General features: G+C 41.3%; 1 protein-coding gene across 1 annotated transcript in view; it reads right to left on the reverse strand.

Annotated features, from left to right (window-relative positions):
* LOC126262495 (coiled-coil domain-containing protein 112-like) overlaps positions 1–13,387 on the reverse strand; it is a 117,096-nt gene that overhangs the window by 72,811 nt on the left and 30,898 nt on the right. The window contains exon 6 of the mRNA XM_049959161.1: positions 6,445–6,589. Within this exon, the coding sequence (XP_049815118.1) occupies positions 6,445–6,589 (145 nt within the window). The remainder of the gene's footprint in view (positions 1–6,444; positions 6,590–13,387) is intronic.

Raw genomic sequence — 13,387 nt, forward strand, 5'->3', positions numbered from 1 at the left:
GATGTTCGTGACAGAGAGTAGTTGATAAGTGCTGAGCACCCCACTGTTAGGAAGCATTTTAAATCGTAGGTGCTGATACCAGAGATAACGATCCAGTGACTATATGGAAGCGGGTAGTAGTCAGACAACCACACCTGCTGAGGTGGAGACAGGAGTTCCATAGAGCAGACGGTGCGAAAGAAAGAGCTCCATGAAACCTAAGAATGTGAAATGTCAAAAATAATAAAGGTATTGTAATTGATAATTATCAAGTTAAATATCAGGTCTGTTATATACGTAGCACAGAGAGGCAGTATGTGAGTTGGCAACTGTCCTCAATTATCATGTATCAAGTTGTAATTTTGAAGATAATACATGAAGGTGAATTGAGTCTCACTTCCAATTTATGAGGTGGAGTGGATTAGAACTAGAAGTTGATTTTCAGCAGCTTTATCTGCAGCCTGTAAAGAGGTCAAGTCCAAGCCAAGTTGGAGGAAGAAGACACATAGATTTAGGTCACAGACTAGCTGGACCCTGATTAATAATACTTAACAGTGACTGATTATTGAGTAAGCAACACTCATTGTATGTTCAGGTGGCAACTTATTTAAGTGTTTAGTGCATGAGGAAGTGTAACAAACCACCACACAGTCCAAGCCAATCTCAAATGCTTCAGGTAAGACAGTGCATACTGTTGAAGATCATTGCTGAGGACATCATGGCACACCAGACTGCAGCAGCCTAACAAGTCAGTGACGGAACATTACCTATTAAAATTACACATAATGGATTATGACCATATTAATGTTCCTACGTTCCTGTAACCCTCCTGGTCTCAACCTACATTTGTCACTGTCCTCTCCCATCCACCACTTCCCTGTTCCCATTCCAGCACTTCACAGCTGTCATTCCACCATCACACCCAGTCATTTTACTACTCTCCTTTTCCGCTAGTCCCCCACCCCCCTCCCCGCTTCTCCCCAGCCCACTGTCTAACCTGCAGCACTTCACTGTCCGCCACCCCCACCATATTCCCCCTCCTCACCCCAGCCTCCTCCTTACCCCCACCCAGGCGCACTCCCATCATGCACTTGTTGCTGCTCACAATGTGATTTCAGTTGCATTGAGCTTGCGCGCGCATGTGTGTGTGTGTGTGTGTGTGTGTGTGTGTGTGTGTGTGTTCTATTGTTGATGAAGGCCTTACTAGATGAAAGCTTTATTTGTGACAGACTTTTTGTGGTGACTATCTGCAACTCAGCATCTCCGCTATATGGTGAGTAGCAACTTTCCTTTTCATAATATAGTTATATATTAATATTCTGATACACAAATCTGTCTTCTGAGACTGAGTCATAAAAGAACCTATCGAGATTTGAGTAAGAGAACCACTGATTAATCATGATAGTGACTGCATCCTTAGTAAGGCTTGGGAACATGCACTTAGTCTGATTAGGAGAAGGAAGGAGATATCCCACAATGAACTGACTTCAAGGGCTAGCGGAGCAAGAGCTGAGACGACACCACCACATCTCTGGGCATGAACTGCAGATGGAACAGTGGCAGCGGGAAGAGTGGGGAAGGGGACACGTATTGTGAGTCCGTGCCTGGGCACGGACAGCAGACAAAGCACCAGGCTGGAGGGAGAGGCTGGCATCAGTGTCCAGAGACAGTGGCCATGTGTGTGTGTGTGTGTGTGTGTGTGTGTGTGTGTGTGTGTGTGTGTGTTGTACTTATGTGAATGTATGTGTGTTTTCTGCTTTACAAGAAGACCTTTTGGCTGAAAGCTTAAATGTGTAGCAGCCTTTTTGTTGTGCCTGTCTGTGACTCAACATCTCCTTTATATAGTGAGTTGAAATTTATTCTTTTCATATTACTGCCATTATTCCATCCTGGATTTTCCTTTGTTTCATGTTTACTTGAAGTTATCCGACTTATGTATTTCATGATATCTTATTTGTGTTTCTTTGTATTAATGTTTATAATACAAATACATTAAAAAAAAACTCATATTCTTCTTCGGAGTGTGCACATTTCTCTGCCACCTCCATGTTTTCAATTGAGCTGCTACTTCTTTGTACATCCCTCCTACTTTAGATAATTCTGTAGTTCTATGGACCCTCACTCACACTGTTTTCGCAACACCCTCACCGTCTTTGTTTCTGTTGTATCCTACACCCTCCTCACAACTCCCTCTCTTGCATGATGATGTGCAACATGCAACTACATTTGCCTGCAGCAGTGTGAGCTTCCTCTGGCATTGTACTGCAGCCTTTTGCCAGCTATATCTCCCTCATCATCCCTTCTCCCTTCCTGCCTCTCACTCATGTCTTCATCTTCTCCGCCCGTGACAACAGCTCACCCCAGTTGGGCCACAGGTCCAAAAAAATGGCTCTGAGCACTATGGGACTCAACTTCTGAGGTCATCAGTCCCCTAGAACTTAGAACTACTCAAACCTAACTAACCTAAGGACATCACACACATCCATGCCCGAGGCAGGATTCGAACCTGCGACCGTAGCGGTCGCGCGGTTCCAGACTGTAGCGCCGAGAACCGCTCGGCCACCACGGCTGGCACCACAGGTCCTGGAAAATGCAGTTGAGAAAAAGTATGCTTACTTTGAATAAAGACATACGTCCATAAGCTGACCTACCAAGCACAACTGCTCTTTTATATGTCAATCCATCACTCATTACTTTCAAAATGTGGTGAGTGAGGTCTTAATACTTACTGTAGTTTTCATTCTTCTATGATTCTCCAGTATCGTATAAACAACAATCAAATAAATATATTTAGCAGGCAGCATCAGACTAATATATAAATAAAAATTAATACAAAACTTGAAACTTCCTGGCAGAGTAAAACTGTGTGCCCGACCGAGATTCAAACTCGGGACCTTTGCCTTTTGCGGGCAAGTGCTCTACCATCTGAGCTACCGAAGCACGACTCACGCCCGGTCCTCACAGCTTTACTTCTGCCAGCATCTCATCTCCTACCTTCCAAACTTTACAGAAGCTCTCCTGCGAACCTTGCAGAACTAGCACTCCTGAAAGAAAGGATACTGCGGAGACATGGCTTAGCCACAGCCTGGGGGATGTTTCCAGAATGAGATTTTCACTCCGCTGCAGAGTGAAGGTTGAGGTCAGTTGATTACAGGAACGAAGGATATGCTGTAGGAGGGAGGGTTCCCTCCTGCACAGCTCAGAAAAGCTGGTGTTGGTGAGAAGAATCCAGACAGCACAGGCTGCAAAGCAGTCATTAAAGTGAAGCACATCATGCTGGGCAGCATGTTCAGCAAATGGGTGGTCTACTATACCACAGTTTGGTGGTGGACAGTCATGTGGACAGACAACTTGTTAGTTGTAATGCCTACACAGAAAGAGGCACAAGGATCTGTAAACAAAGCAGCAACCATTGTGCTACTTTCTACATGGGCATGACAACTAAGAAGCTGTCTGCATGAATGGCCACTGCCACAAGTGTGGCCAAGAATCAGCTGGGCCACCCACATGCTGATCATGCTGCCCAACACAATGTACTTCACTTTAATGACTATTTTACAGCCTGCACTTTCTATATTCTGCACGTGCAGCTACATTTATACTCTGCAAACCACTGCCCATTGCACTAGTTATCAGGGTTTCTTCCTGTTCGATTCATGTATGGAACACGGGAAGAATGACTGTTTGAATGCATCTGTGCGTGCTTTAATTATTCTAATCTTATCTTCATGATCCCTATATGAGTGATACATAGGGGGTTGCAGTATATTCCTAGAGTTGTCATTTAAAGCCAGTTCTTCTTTGTTAGTAGACCGGCTCAGGATAGTTTACATCTATCTTCAAAAGTCTGCCAGTTCAGTTTCTTCTGTATTTCTGTGACACTCTCCCAGGGATCAAATAACCTGTGACCATTAGAGCTGCCCTTCTCTGTATATGTTCAATATCCCCTGCTAGTTGTATCTGGTACAGGTCCCACAAACTTGAGCAATATTTTAGAACAGGTCGCACGAGTGATTTATAAGCAATCTCACTGTAGACTGATTACACTCCCTGAGTTTTCTACCCACAAACTGACATCTAGCACCAGTTTTACACACGACTGAGCCTATGTGATCACTCTATTTCACATCCCTACAAAGCATTATACAGGTATTTGTATGGATTAGCCAATTCCAACAGTAACTTGCTAATATTAGAGTCATAGGATATTATGTTTTGTTTTATGAAGTGCATAATTTTACGTTTTTGAACATTTAAGGCAAGTTGCCAATCTTTGCATCACTTTAAAATCTTACCAAGATCTGTCTGAATATTTATGCAGCTTCTTTCAGACAGTACTTCACTATAGATAAATGTATCAACTGCAAAAAGTCTGAGGTTACTATTAAGATTGTCTGCAAGTTCATTAATATACAACATGAACAGCAAGTGTCTCAACACACTTCTCTGGAGTTACTTCTACATCTGACAATGACTCACCAATCCAAGACAACACGCTGCATCCAAAAAGTCCTCAATCCCGTCACAAATTCCCGCTTGATACCCCATAATTGTACTTTTGACAATAAGTGTAGATGTGGTATTGAGTCAAATGCTTTTTGGAACTCAAGAAATACTTCACCTACCTGACCACCTTGATCCAAAGCTTTCATTATGTCATGTGAGAAAAGTGCAAACTGGGTTCCACACGATCAATGTTTTCGGAATCCTTGCTGGCTGGCATGGAGGAGGTCATTCTGTTCAAGATACATCATTATGTTTGAGCTCTGAATATGTCCTACGATTATACAACAAATCGATGTCAAGGATATTGGATAGTAGCTTTGTGGATCCCTTCCACCACCCACCTTTCAGAGGGGTGTGACCTGTGTTTCTTTTTTCCAAGAACTGGGTATGGTTTTCTGTTTGTGGGATCTACATTAGATTATACTTAGAAGAGAGGCTAACTCAGCCGCAATTTCACTCATTTTTTCAGTGGTATGAAGACTAAATTAGTGCAATTCTCCTGAGTTTTTTTTTTTTGTAAAGGACTATTTGGAAACAGAGTCAAGTATTTCAGATTTTGATTTTCTACCTGCAATTTCAATTCCTGCCTCACTCACTAGGGACTGGACACTAACTTTGGTGCCACTAATGGCCTTCAAATATGACCAAAATTTCTTTTGGTTTTGTGAAAAATCATTTGGCAGTATTCTGCTATGGTAATCGTTGAAGGCTTCAAGTATTGCTCTCTTGACTGTCAAATGCGTTTCATTCAGCATCTATCTATAGCTCTATGCTTTGTTTTACACCTGTTATGCAGTAATCTCTGTTTCTGTAGAAGTTTCTTTACAGTGACTGTACATCTAGTTTACTTAACATATATATCTTTCTGCTTGTTATAGTTGTCCTTTGTACATTGGTATCATTGTTGCCACAACCACGTCATGGTCACTGATACCAGTTTCAGTGTGAACATCCTCAAAGTGGTCAGGTCTATTTGTTGCCATTAGATTCAATATATTTCCATCATGAGTGGGGTTTCAAAATATCTGTTCAATTTAGTTTTCAGAGAAGGCATTTTATAATGTTTCACAGGATGTCTTATCACCCCCACCACTAACACAACTGTAATTTTCCCAATTGATTGTTGGATGATTAAAGTCACCACTGATGATTACAGTATGACTGGGGAACTTAATATAGAAGTGAACTGAGGTTAGTTTTCTCTACAGTTTTTGGTTACATCAGGATATGAGTATGGTGGGTGATTGAAAGATCCAAATATCATTTAGTGCCCACCCCTTTTAGTGAGTCTTGCTCCAACAATCTCACATGCAGCTTCAATTTCTATCTCAGTGGATTTGAGTTTCTTGTCTATTGTGACAAATAGACCAACTCCATTTCCCGTTTGCCTACCCTTTTGATATACACTTAAATTTTCCCAAAAATTGCAGTGCTATCAGTTTCAGGTTTCAACAACCTTCCTGTACCTAGCATTATTTGAGCTTCAATGCTTTTCAGGAGAAGCTCAAACTCTGGCACTTTCTTGCAAATGCTTTAGCAGTTAACAATTAGGATTTTAATTCTCTCACCTGTGAGAAGTATTTCTTTCGATCTTACACTGATACTGTTGGGTTGCCTACACCTATTGTTATCTGGACTGGATGCCACACACTCAGCTGAATGAGTAGCAACCTTTGATGTGTAGCACAGAGCTGACCCGTGTGCGTGTGTGTGTTTTCTATTTTGGAAGGAGGACTTTGTCTGAAATTCAACAAGAGAGAAAGCTATTGAAGACAGGCACAGTATTCTTGGTTGCTCTTATAATTTTGTGTAGCTTTACATCTTGTCTCAGGTTATGACGAGGAAGTAAATAACATTAATTGAGATGGCTGGAGCAATATCCAAATCAAGCTCATCCCAATTAAAAGTCCAGCATTTAACAACTGCATCACTTTGATTCCATAATAATAACCATCATACCTGGCATTAAATCATGCACTTCTTCCATGAATGCTTGCTTTCCTTGATGTTTCGTACGTATCCTCAGAAATGCCAAATGATCATCTTCATCCCAACCTCCAGAATGTCCACCCATTTTAGCCAGAAACTTGTGAAATGCTCGAACCTAGAAGCACATTACAATGATTGTAATAAAGATTACATACAAAAGTTTCATATACTGATGTTACAAAAAACAAATTGTGAGCAAACTGAACCTCATACCTACATCTCTTTATCTTGAAAGGCTTTTCGTGGCAGAATATACTAAGGAAACAAAGCAGTGACAAAAAAGTATTTATCACTTTCTCTCCCACCCCTGTCTGAGTGGTTTGATGCACCTGACCAAGACTTCCTTTCCTATGCCAGCCTCTTCATTTCAGTGAAGCACTTACACCCACGATTGACAGTTATGTGCTGGATGTATTCCAATGTCTGTTTTCACCTACATTTTTTTTTTCTATAGCTCTTTCTAGTATTATGGAACTATTCCCTGATGTCTTAACACTTTCGCTGCAGCTGACATTTATAAGCATCACAACAAGCCATGAGCCAGAGCGGCTGATGCTGATCAGTGTCAAAACAAGCCACAAGCCAATGCGGCTGATGCTTATAAGTGTCCGCGCTCACTGTCAGATTACTCAGTCTAGTTACAGCATCTAATCTAGCATCAAAGAGTGTAAATTTTTGTTTTGTGTGGTCAGTTATCAAATGTATATTGTTCGTAACGGCGGCTAATGAACCGACACTTGGACCTTCCAATGTGAAAAGGAGCAGGGAAAGTGTTAAATTGACAGAGGCTGCAGAAGAATTGCAGAGTGATGATAGCATGGAAGCTTAGCTTTCGAATCTGTTTCGTGACAGTTCTGAATCTGACAATACGAATCACGACGATTGTGTGGAAATCAACGACGAAAGAGAGCCCGACCTGTCACACGGAGATAATCCAGGTGAGTCCTGGCATAAAGAACCACATAATATGCAGTATCACCCATTTACGAAGGAAGAAGTTTTGCAAATTCATCCTGCTGACAATTCTCCTATGTATTTCTTCAGATTATTGGTAACAGACGAAGTGTTGCAACTTGTAGTTGATGAAACAAATGATAACACAGTCAACATATTGCTGAGCAAAAATACAAAAGAGGGATCTATGATCTGTAAATGGAAACCTCTAAGTATAGGCGAATTACTAGTTTTCCTGGGTGTTTCATTACATATGGTCAACGTTAAATATCCACGATTACAAGACTACTGGAAGAAAGAACCACTGTTTGAGAATAGAGGAACAGCGATGAGTATAAGCAGGGACCAGTATTTTATCATATTACACTCTCTGCATTTTGCAAAAAATCCACTTCCAGCAAACCCGAAACCAGACAATCGTTTATATAAGATACGACCTATATTGGATTATTTTAACATGAGAATGTCTCAAGTGTATTACCCGGGAAGAGATTTATCAATAGATGAATCAATGATTCTTTGTAGGGGAAGATTCTCATTTAGACAATACATAAAAAGCAAACATAATAAATATGGCATTTAGATGTACATGCTCCACAATCCAGATGATTTCATAAATAAGTGCGCTATGTACATGGGAAGTAGTGGAGATATTGGGGGAAAAGGTCACGCTGAAAAGGTCGTTTTGCATTTGATGGCAGAAAAGCTGCATGTTGGTCATCACATTTACTCGGACAATTATTATAACAGTTTTCATTTAGCTACAACTCTGTTGAACCTAAAAACACTTTCCACAGGTACCCTGAAATTAAATATAAAATATACCCCTGAAGACGTTGTATCGCCAAAACTTGGGAGAGGAGAGACAATTGCGTGGTATTCTAATGGAGTTATGATTAAAAAATGGAAAGATCGACAAGAGGTTTCCTACATTTCCACAGAACATCTAAATGTTATGAAGCAAGTGACGAATGCGCGCCAGCAAATAGTCACAAAGCCTTTGCCTGTTATTAGGTACAATGTGTGTATGTCTGGGACTGATAAACAAGATCAGATGTTGTTGTATTATTTATGTGAACGAAAGACTATCCATTGGTCGAAAAAACTATTCTTTCATGTCATTGGGATGCTAGTTTTCAATTCTCTACATCTGTACAACAAATACTCAGGAAATAAAATGACGTTGTACGATTACAGAATGAACATTATAAAGGGCTTCCTTCCACCAATGGACATTCCACGAAATGTGAGCAAGAAACATCACAAACAAACACACGTTGTGAAAAAGTGGGAAGCTACTGCAGAGAACAAGCAAGTTATGAGGAAGCGGTGTAAGAAGTGCGCGGAACAAGGCAAGCGCACTGATACACCATCCGAGTGTACAACCTGCCCAGACAAACCTGGATACTGCTCGAACTGCTGTATAATTTCCCATAAGTCGCAAAAATGCGATAATATCAGGGAAATTCTGATTATCAAAGACAACGTCTTTTATATTTTTGACACTGCATGGTTTCTTTTTATGATGTGAAAGGTTAGAACTTTTTTCCACAAGTACTCAGGAAATGAGGTTTTCTTTTGTGTTAAGTTGACTTATTTCTTATTGCATTGTAAAGTGTTCACTTCAGTTTCTTGTGAAAGAATTTGTTGTGCTAAATTTGTTTTAATAGCACCGCAATTGAAGTGATGGGGGACACGAGAGAAGCCTCCACGTAGGGTGTGTTTCGCTTACTAATTTCTACACATCCGGGCATCCCCTGAGTGTCTATGATAAGTGTAGATGGCTAACTCTCACACCAGGAGCAAACATGCTACTAAATTGACGACCTCTATCAGAGTCAATCTTAAAAACGCGCATTTGAAGTAAATATAACTTCAAATGAATCCAGTTTCCTTTTTTTCCTTCTTAAGAATTTGCGTTTTGGAATCCAAATTTTTCCTGAATGCAGTGGATTTGTTGCTTGTTTGAATTGTATTTTTTGTTACATTATCAAGAAATCACAAACATTTGAATGGCGCCTGTGGCCCATATTGGTGTCAGACAGCAAACAGACTTTAAAACATGACCACAATACAGTCAAAGCTTATTTGAAGTAAAGCACCTAAGGTGCATCCTACAGATCTTACAAGGTCTTGACATCAGCCTGTAGCTCAGGTGTGCTTAGGAGCATCGGCTCCGAGTGGTACCTGCCGTTTCAGAGTGTTACTGGCCTGGACTTGAGCATTACCGGCCCGCACTCGCACATTGACGGGTCGCACTGGAGAGTTGCACGCCTACACTGATGCCACAGCGAAAGTGTTAATGTGTTGTATTATCCTGGCCCTTCATCTATTTTGTGTTTTCCACACATTCCTTCCCTTGTCAACTCTGCACAGAACCTTGTCATTTCTTATCTGATTCAAGGTGCACTTAAATTTCTAATCCATCTGTGATATCACATTTAAAAAGTTTTGATTCTTTTCCTTTATGGTTTTCCCACTGTCAGTGATTTATTTTCATACTGGGCTCCAAACATACATTCTCAGAAACTTGTTTCTCAAATTAAGGTCTACATTTGCCACTAATAAACTTATTTTAGTGGTGAATGTCCTATTTGTATGTACTAAACTGCTTTCCCATGTCCTCCTTGCTTCATCCACTATGTGTTATTTTGCTGCTAGGCTCAAAGAATTTCTTCACCTCAGCTACTACACAGTCACCAGTTTTGATGTTAAGTTTAGTGCTAATCTCATTTCTGCTGATTCTCATTACTTTTATCTTTCAACCAATGGAAAGTCCAGGATCGAATAACAACAATACGGGAAGGACAGATTGCTACTCACCACATAGAAGAGGCGTTAAATTGCAGACAGTCACAATGGAAAAAAAAAAAACACTAGCAATATTTTGAGCTTTCAGACTAAATACTTCTTCAGAAGTAGAACTCACACACACTCAGACTAGAACTCACAACACATGGCCACTGTCTTCGGCATCAAGGTCCAAATGTGACTGTCTCTGACTGGAGTAGCCTGTCCTCCTCCTCCATATCCCCTTCCTTGCTACCACTCTAGTACACACAAGCCTTCTAACGCACCAATGCACCTACAACTCCTTTTCTCTACTTGTCTCCTCAACCCCTAGTATAGCCTCCTGTTGCTGAACCTAGCACAGCCCTATCCTGTCCCCATCATATCCCTGCACACTCCCACAGGTAGCAGTAGCATATTATTCCACCTGTTCCCTGCTATCACTCCCTGTCAGTGCCCCATGCCTCCTCAAAGCCCCTACTACCCACTCCAGCTAGCTGCTGCTTACATATGACATGGTCACAGTTGGGCTTTAGTGCAATGAGATAGTGGCCACATGCGTGTGTGTAATTTGTGTGGATTTGTAAGAGTTATAATTCTGAAGAAGGACTTTGTCTGAAAGCTAAAAATATTTCTAGCATTGTTTTTCATTTTTCCTGTCTGTGTCTCGATGCCTCCTCTATGTAATGAGTAGCAATCTATTCCTTCCATTTTATTGTTACTTTCGCCTTTCTTTGGTTCACTCTCAGTCCATATTCTGTGCTCATTAGATTGTTCATTCCGTTAGACAGATGCTGAAGTTCCTCTTCACTTTCTTGAGAATAAAATATCATCAGCAAATCTTATCATAGATGTCCTTTCACGGTGAATTTTAATCCCATTCATGAATGTATCTTTTATTTACACTGTCGCTTCTTTGATGTACAGGTTGAATGGGGGGGGGGGGGGGGCAAAAATACTGCATCCTTGCCATTGGTCGTTTTTAATCCAAGGCCTCTTTTCTTGGCTTTTCAATCATATTGTTCCTTTTGGTTTTTGTACTTATTGTGTATTACTCATCTTTGTACCTTTTTTTGAGAATTTCAAACATTTTGTACCAGTAATCATATATACACTGACCAGCCAGAACATTGTGCCCACCGACCCACTACTGATGTAAACCTCTCCAGGCGATAGCATCATCATATGGCAAGGAATAACTGCTGGTCAGATACATGCATGGTGCATGTGGTACTGGTGAGCGTGCTGTCTATGTGTAGAATGGGAAGTCACACGATCTACCTGAGTTTGACCAAGGGCAGATAGTGACGGCCTGGAGGCTCAGCAAGAGCATTTCGGAAACTGCACAACATGTCGGGTGTTTGAGGAGTGCTGTGGTGAGTGTCTTCAACACGTGGCAAAACTAAGTTGAAATCATGTCCAGACATTGTGGGGTTGTGCAGCCACCTCTCATTACAGATTTTGGATGTCATAGGGTGGGTAGAGTGGTAAAAGATGGCAGGCGGTGAACTGTGGCAGAACGTGAGGGAATCAACATCAAACTTTAATGCTGGGCAGAGTACAAGTGTGTCTGAACACACAGAGCACCAAATACTCTTAATAATGGGCCCTCCACAGCTGACAGCCCATGTAAGTGCCAATGTTAACACCATGACATCGACTACTATGACTGAAATGGGCACATGATCATTAACACTGGATGTTGGCGCAGTGTCACACTGTTACAATGTCTGATGAATCCCAATACCTTCTTGATCTTGCCAATGTGAGGGTGCGAATCTGTCATATTCCAGGGAAACCACTTGACACCTATACGGAAAGATGGAGACTAGCAGGTGGTGGCTCCATTATGCTCTGGGGAACAAGGGTCCAGTGAAGCTCATGCAATCCATCATAATGGCCAAGGAGTATTGTACACTGGTTGCAGACCATGTACGCCCTTTCATGATGATCATGTTTCATGACGAACATATCATTTTTCATCAAGATAATGCACCATGTCACAAGATCAGGACAGTTACGAGGAATGCAGTGCTGAATTTCAATTGATGTGCTGGCCTCCAACTCACCGGATCAGAACTCGATCAAACACATCTGGGATGCGATTGAATGTGGCGTCAGAGCTCATTGCCCCCCCCCCCCCCCTCTGAATTTATTATTTGTGTTTGTGTAGATGTGGTGCCAACTCCCTCCAGTGACCAACCTAGGCTTCACTGCTTCCATGCCACAATGTGCCACCGCTATTATCTGTGCCAAAGGTGGACATACCAGGTGTTACGTAGGTGGTCATAATGTTCAGGCTGATCAGTGTAAATAAACTGCTAAAATTAAAGACAGCAAAAAAATCATGAATGGTGACAAGAAGAGTATAGAAAAAGAATATGTTAAAACCACAGAATGAAAGATTTTCTACCTCATCACAATATCACTCTGAAGTTGTAACACCATTTAAATAAATCTCTGACATCCCAAAATGCAGGGTTATTCTAAATGATGGACCCATTTTCAAAAATTCTTATGTATGAACAAAATTTATACCAATGAAAAGAGGAAATTTCAAAGTTTTTGGTGGGTGGCGCCAGACAGGCAATGATGGTTTCAGAGGTGGCGTGTAGAGTTCGCATGGCAATATGGTATTCATTCCGTTTCACTGTCAGTTGTGTGTTCTCGAGTTTGCAAAAAGTGAGTTGCAAATTGCAGTGCAGTGGGCATTTCATACCAAATTCGGTATTCAATCACAAACTCGTAAAAGCATTAGCTGTTGGTTTAAGCAATTTAAACAGTCTGGGAGTGTGTGCAAAGGAAAAAGCACAGGCCGACGGTGTGTGTCAGAAGATGATGTCCGATGGATTCGAGAAAGTTTTGTGCACAGCCCCAGTAAGTCTACCAATAGAGCCAGTTCAGAACTTGGAATATCCCAACTAACAGTGTGGAAAGTTCTGAGACAGTGTTTGCCATACAAGCCCTACCTATTACAACTTGTGCAGGATTTCAACCTCAGTGACAAAGAGAAGCATCTCACATTTTGTGGCTATGTGCAGCAAAGATGGAGGATGACGCATTTCTACAGCACGTAATTTTTGGCGATGAAGCGATGTTCCACCTTAGTGGAAAAGTCAACAGACGCGATGTTCGCATATGGGGTTTGGAAAATCCACATTCACCATTG

This window comes from Schistocerca nitens, chromosome 6, assembly GCF_023898315.1.
Source record: "Schistocerca nitens isolate TAMUIC-IGC-003100 chromosome 6, iqSchNite1.1, whole genome shotgun sequence".
Taxonomy (NCBI): Eukaryota; Metazoa; Arthropoda; class Insecta; order Orthoptera; family Acrididae; genus Schistocerca; species Schistocerca nitens.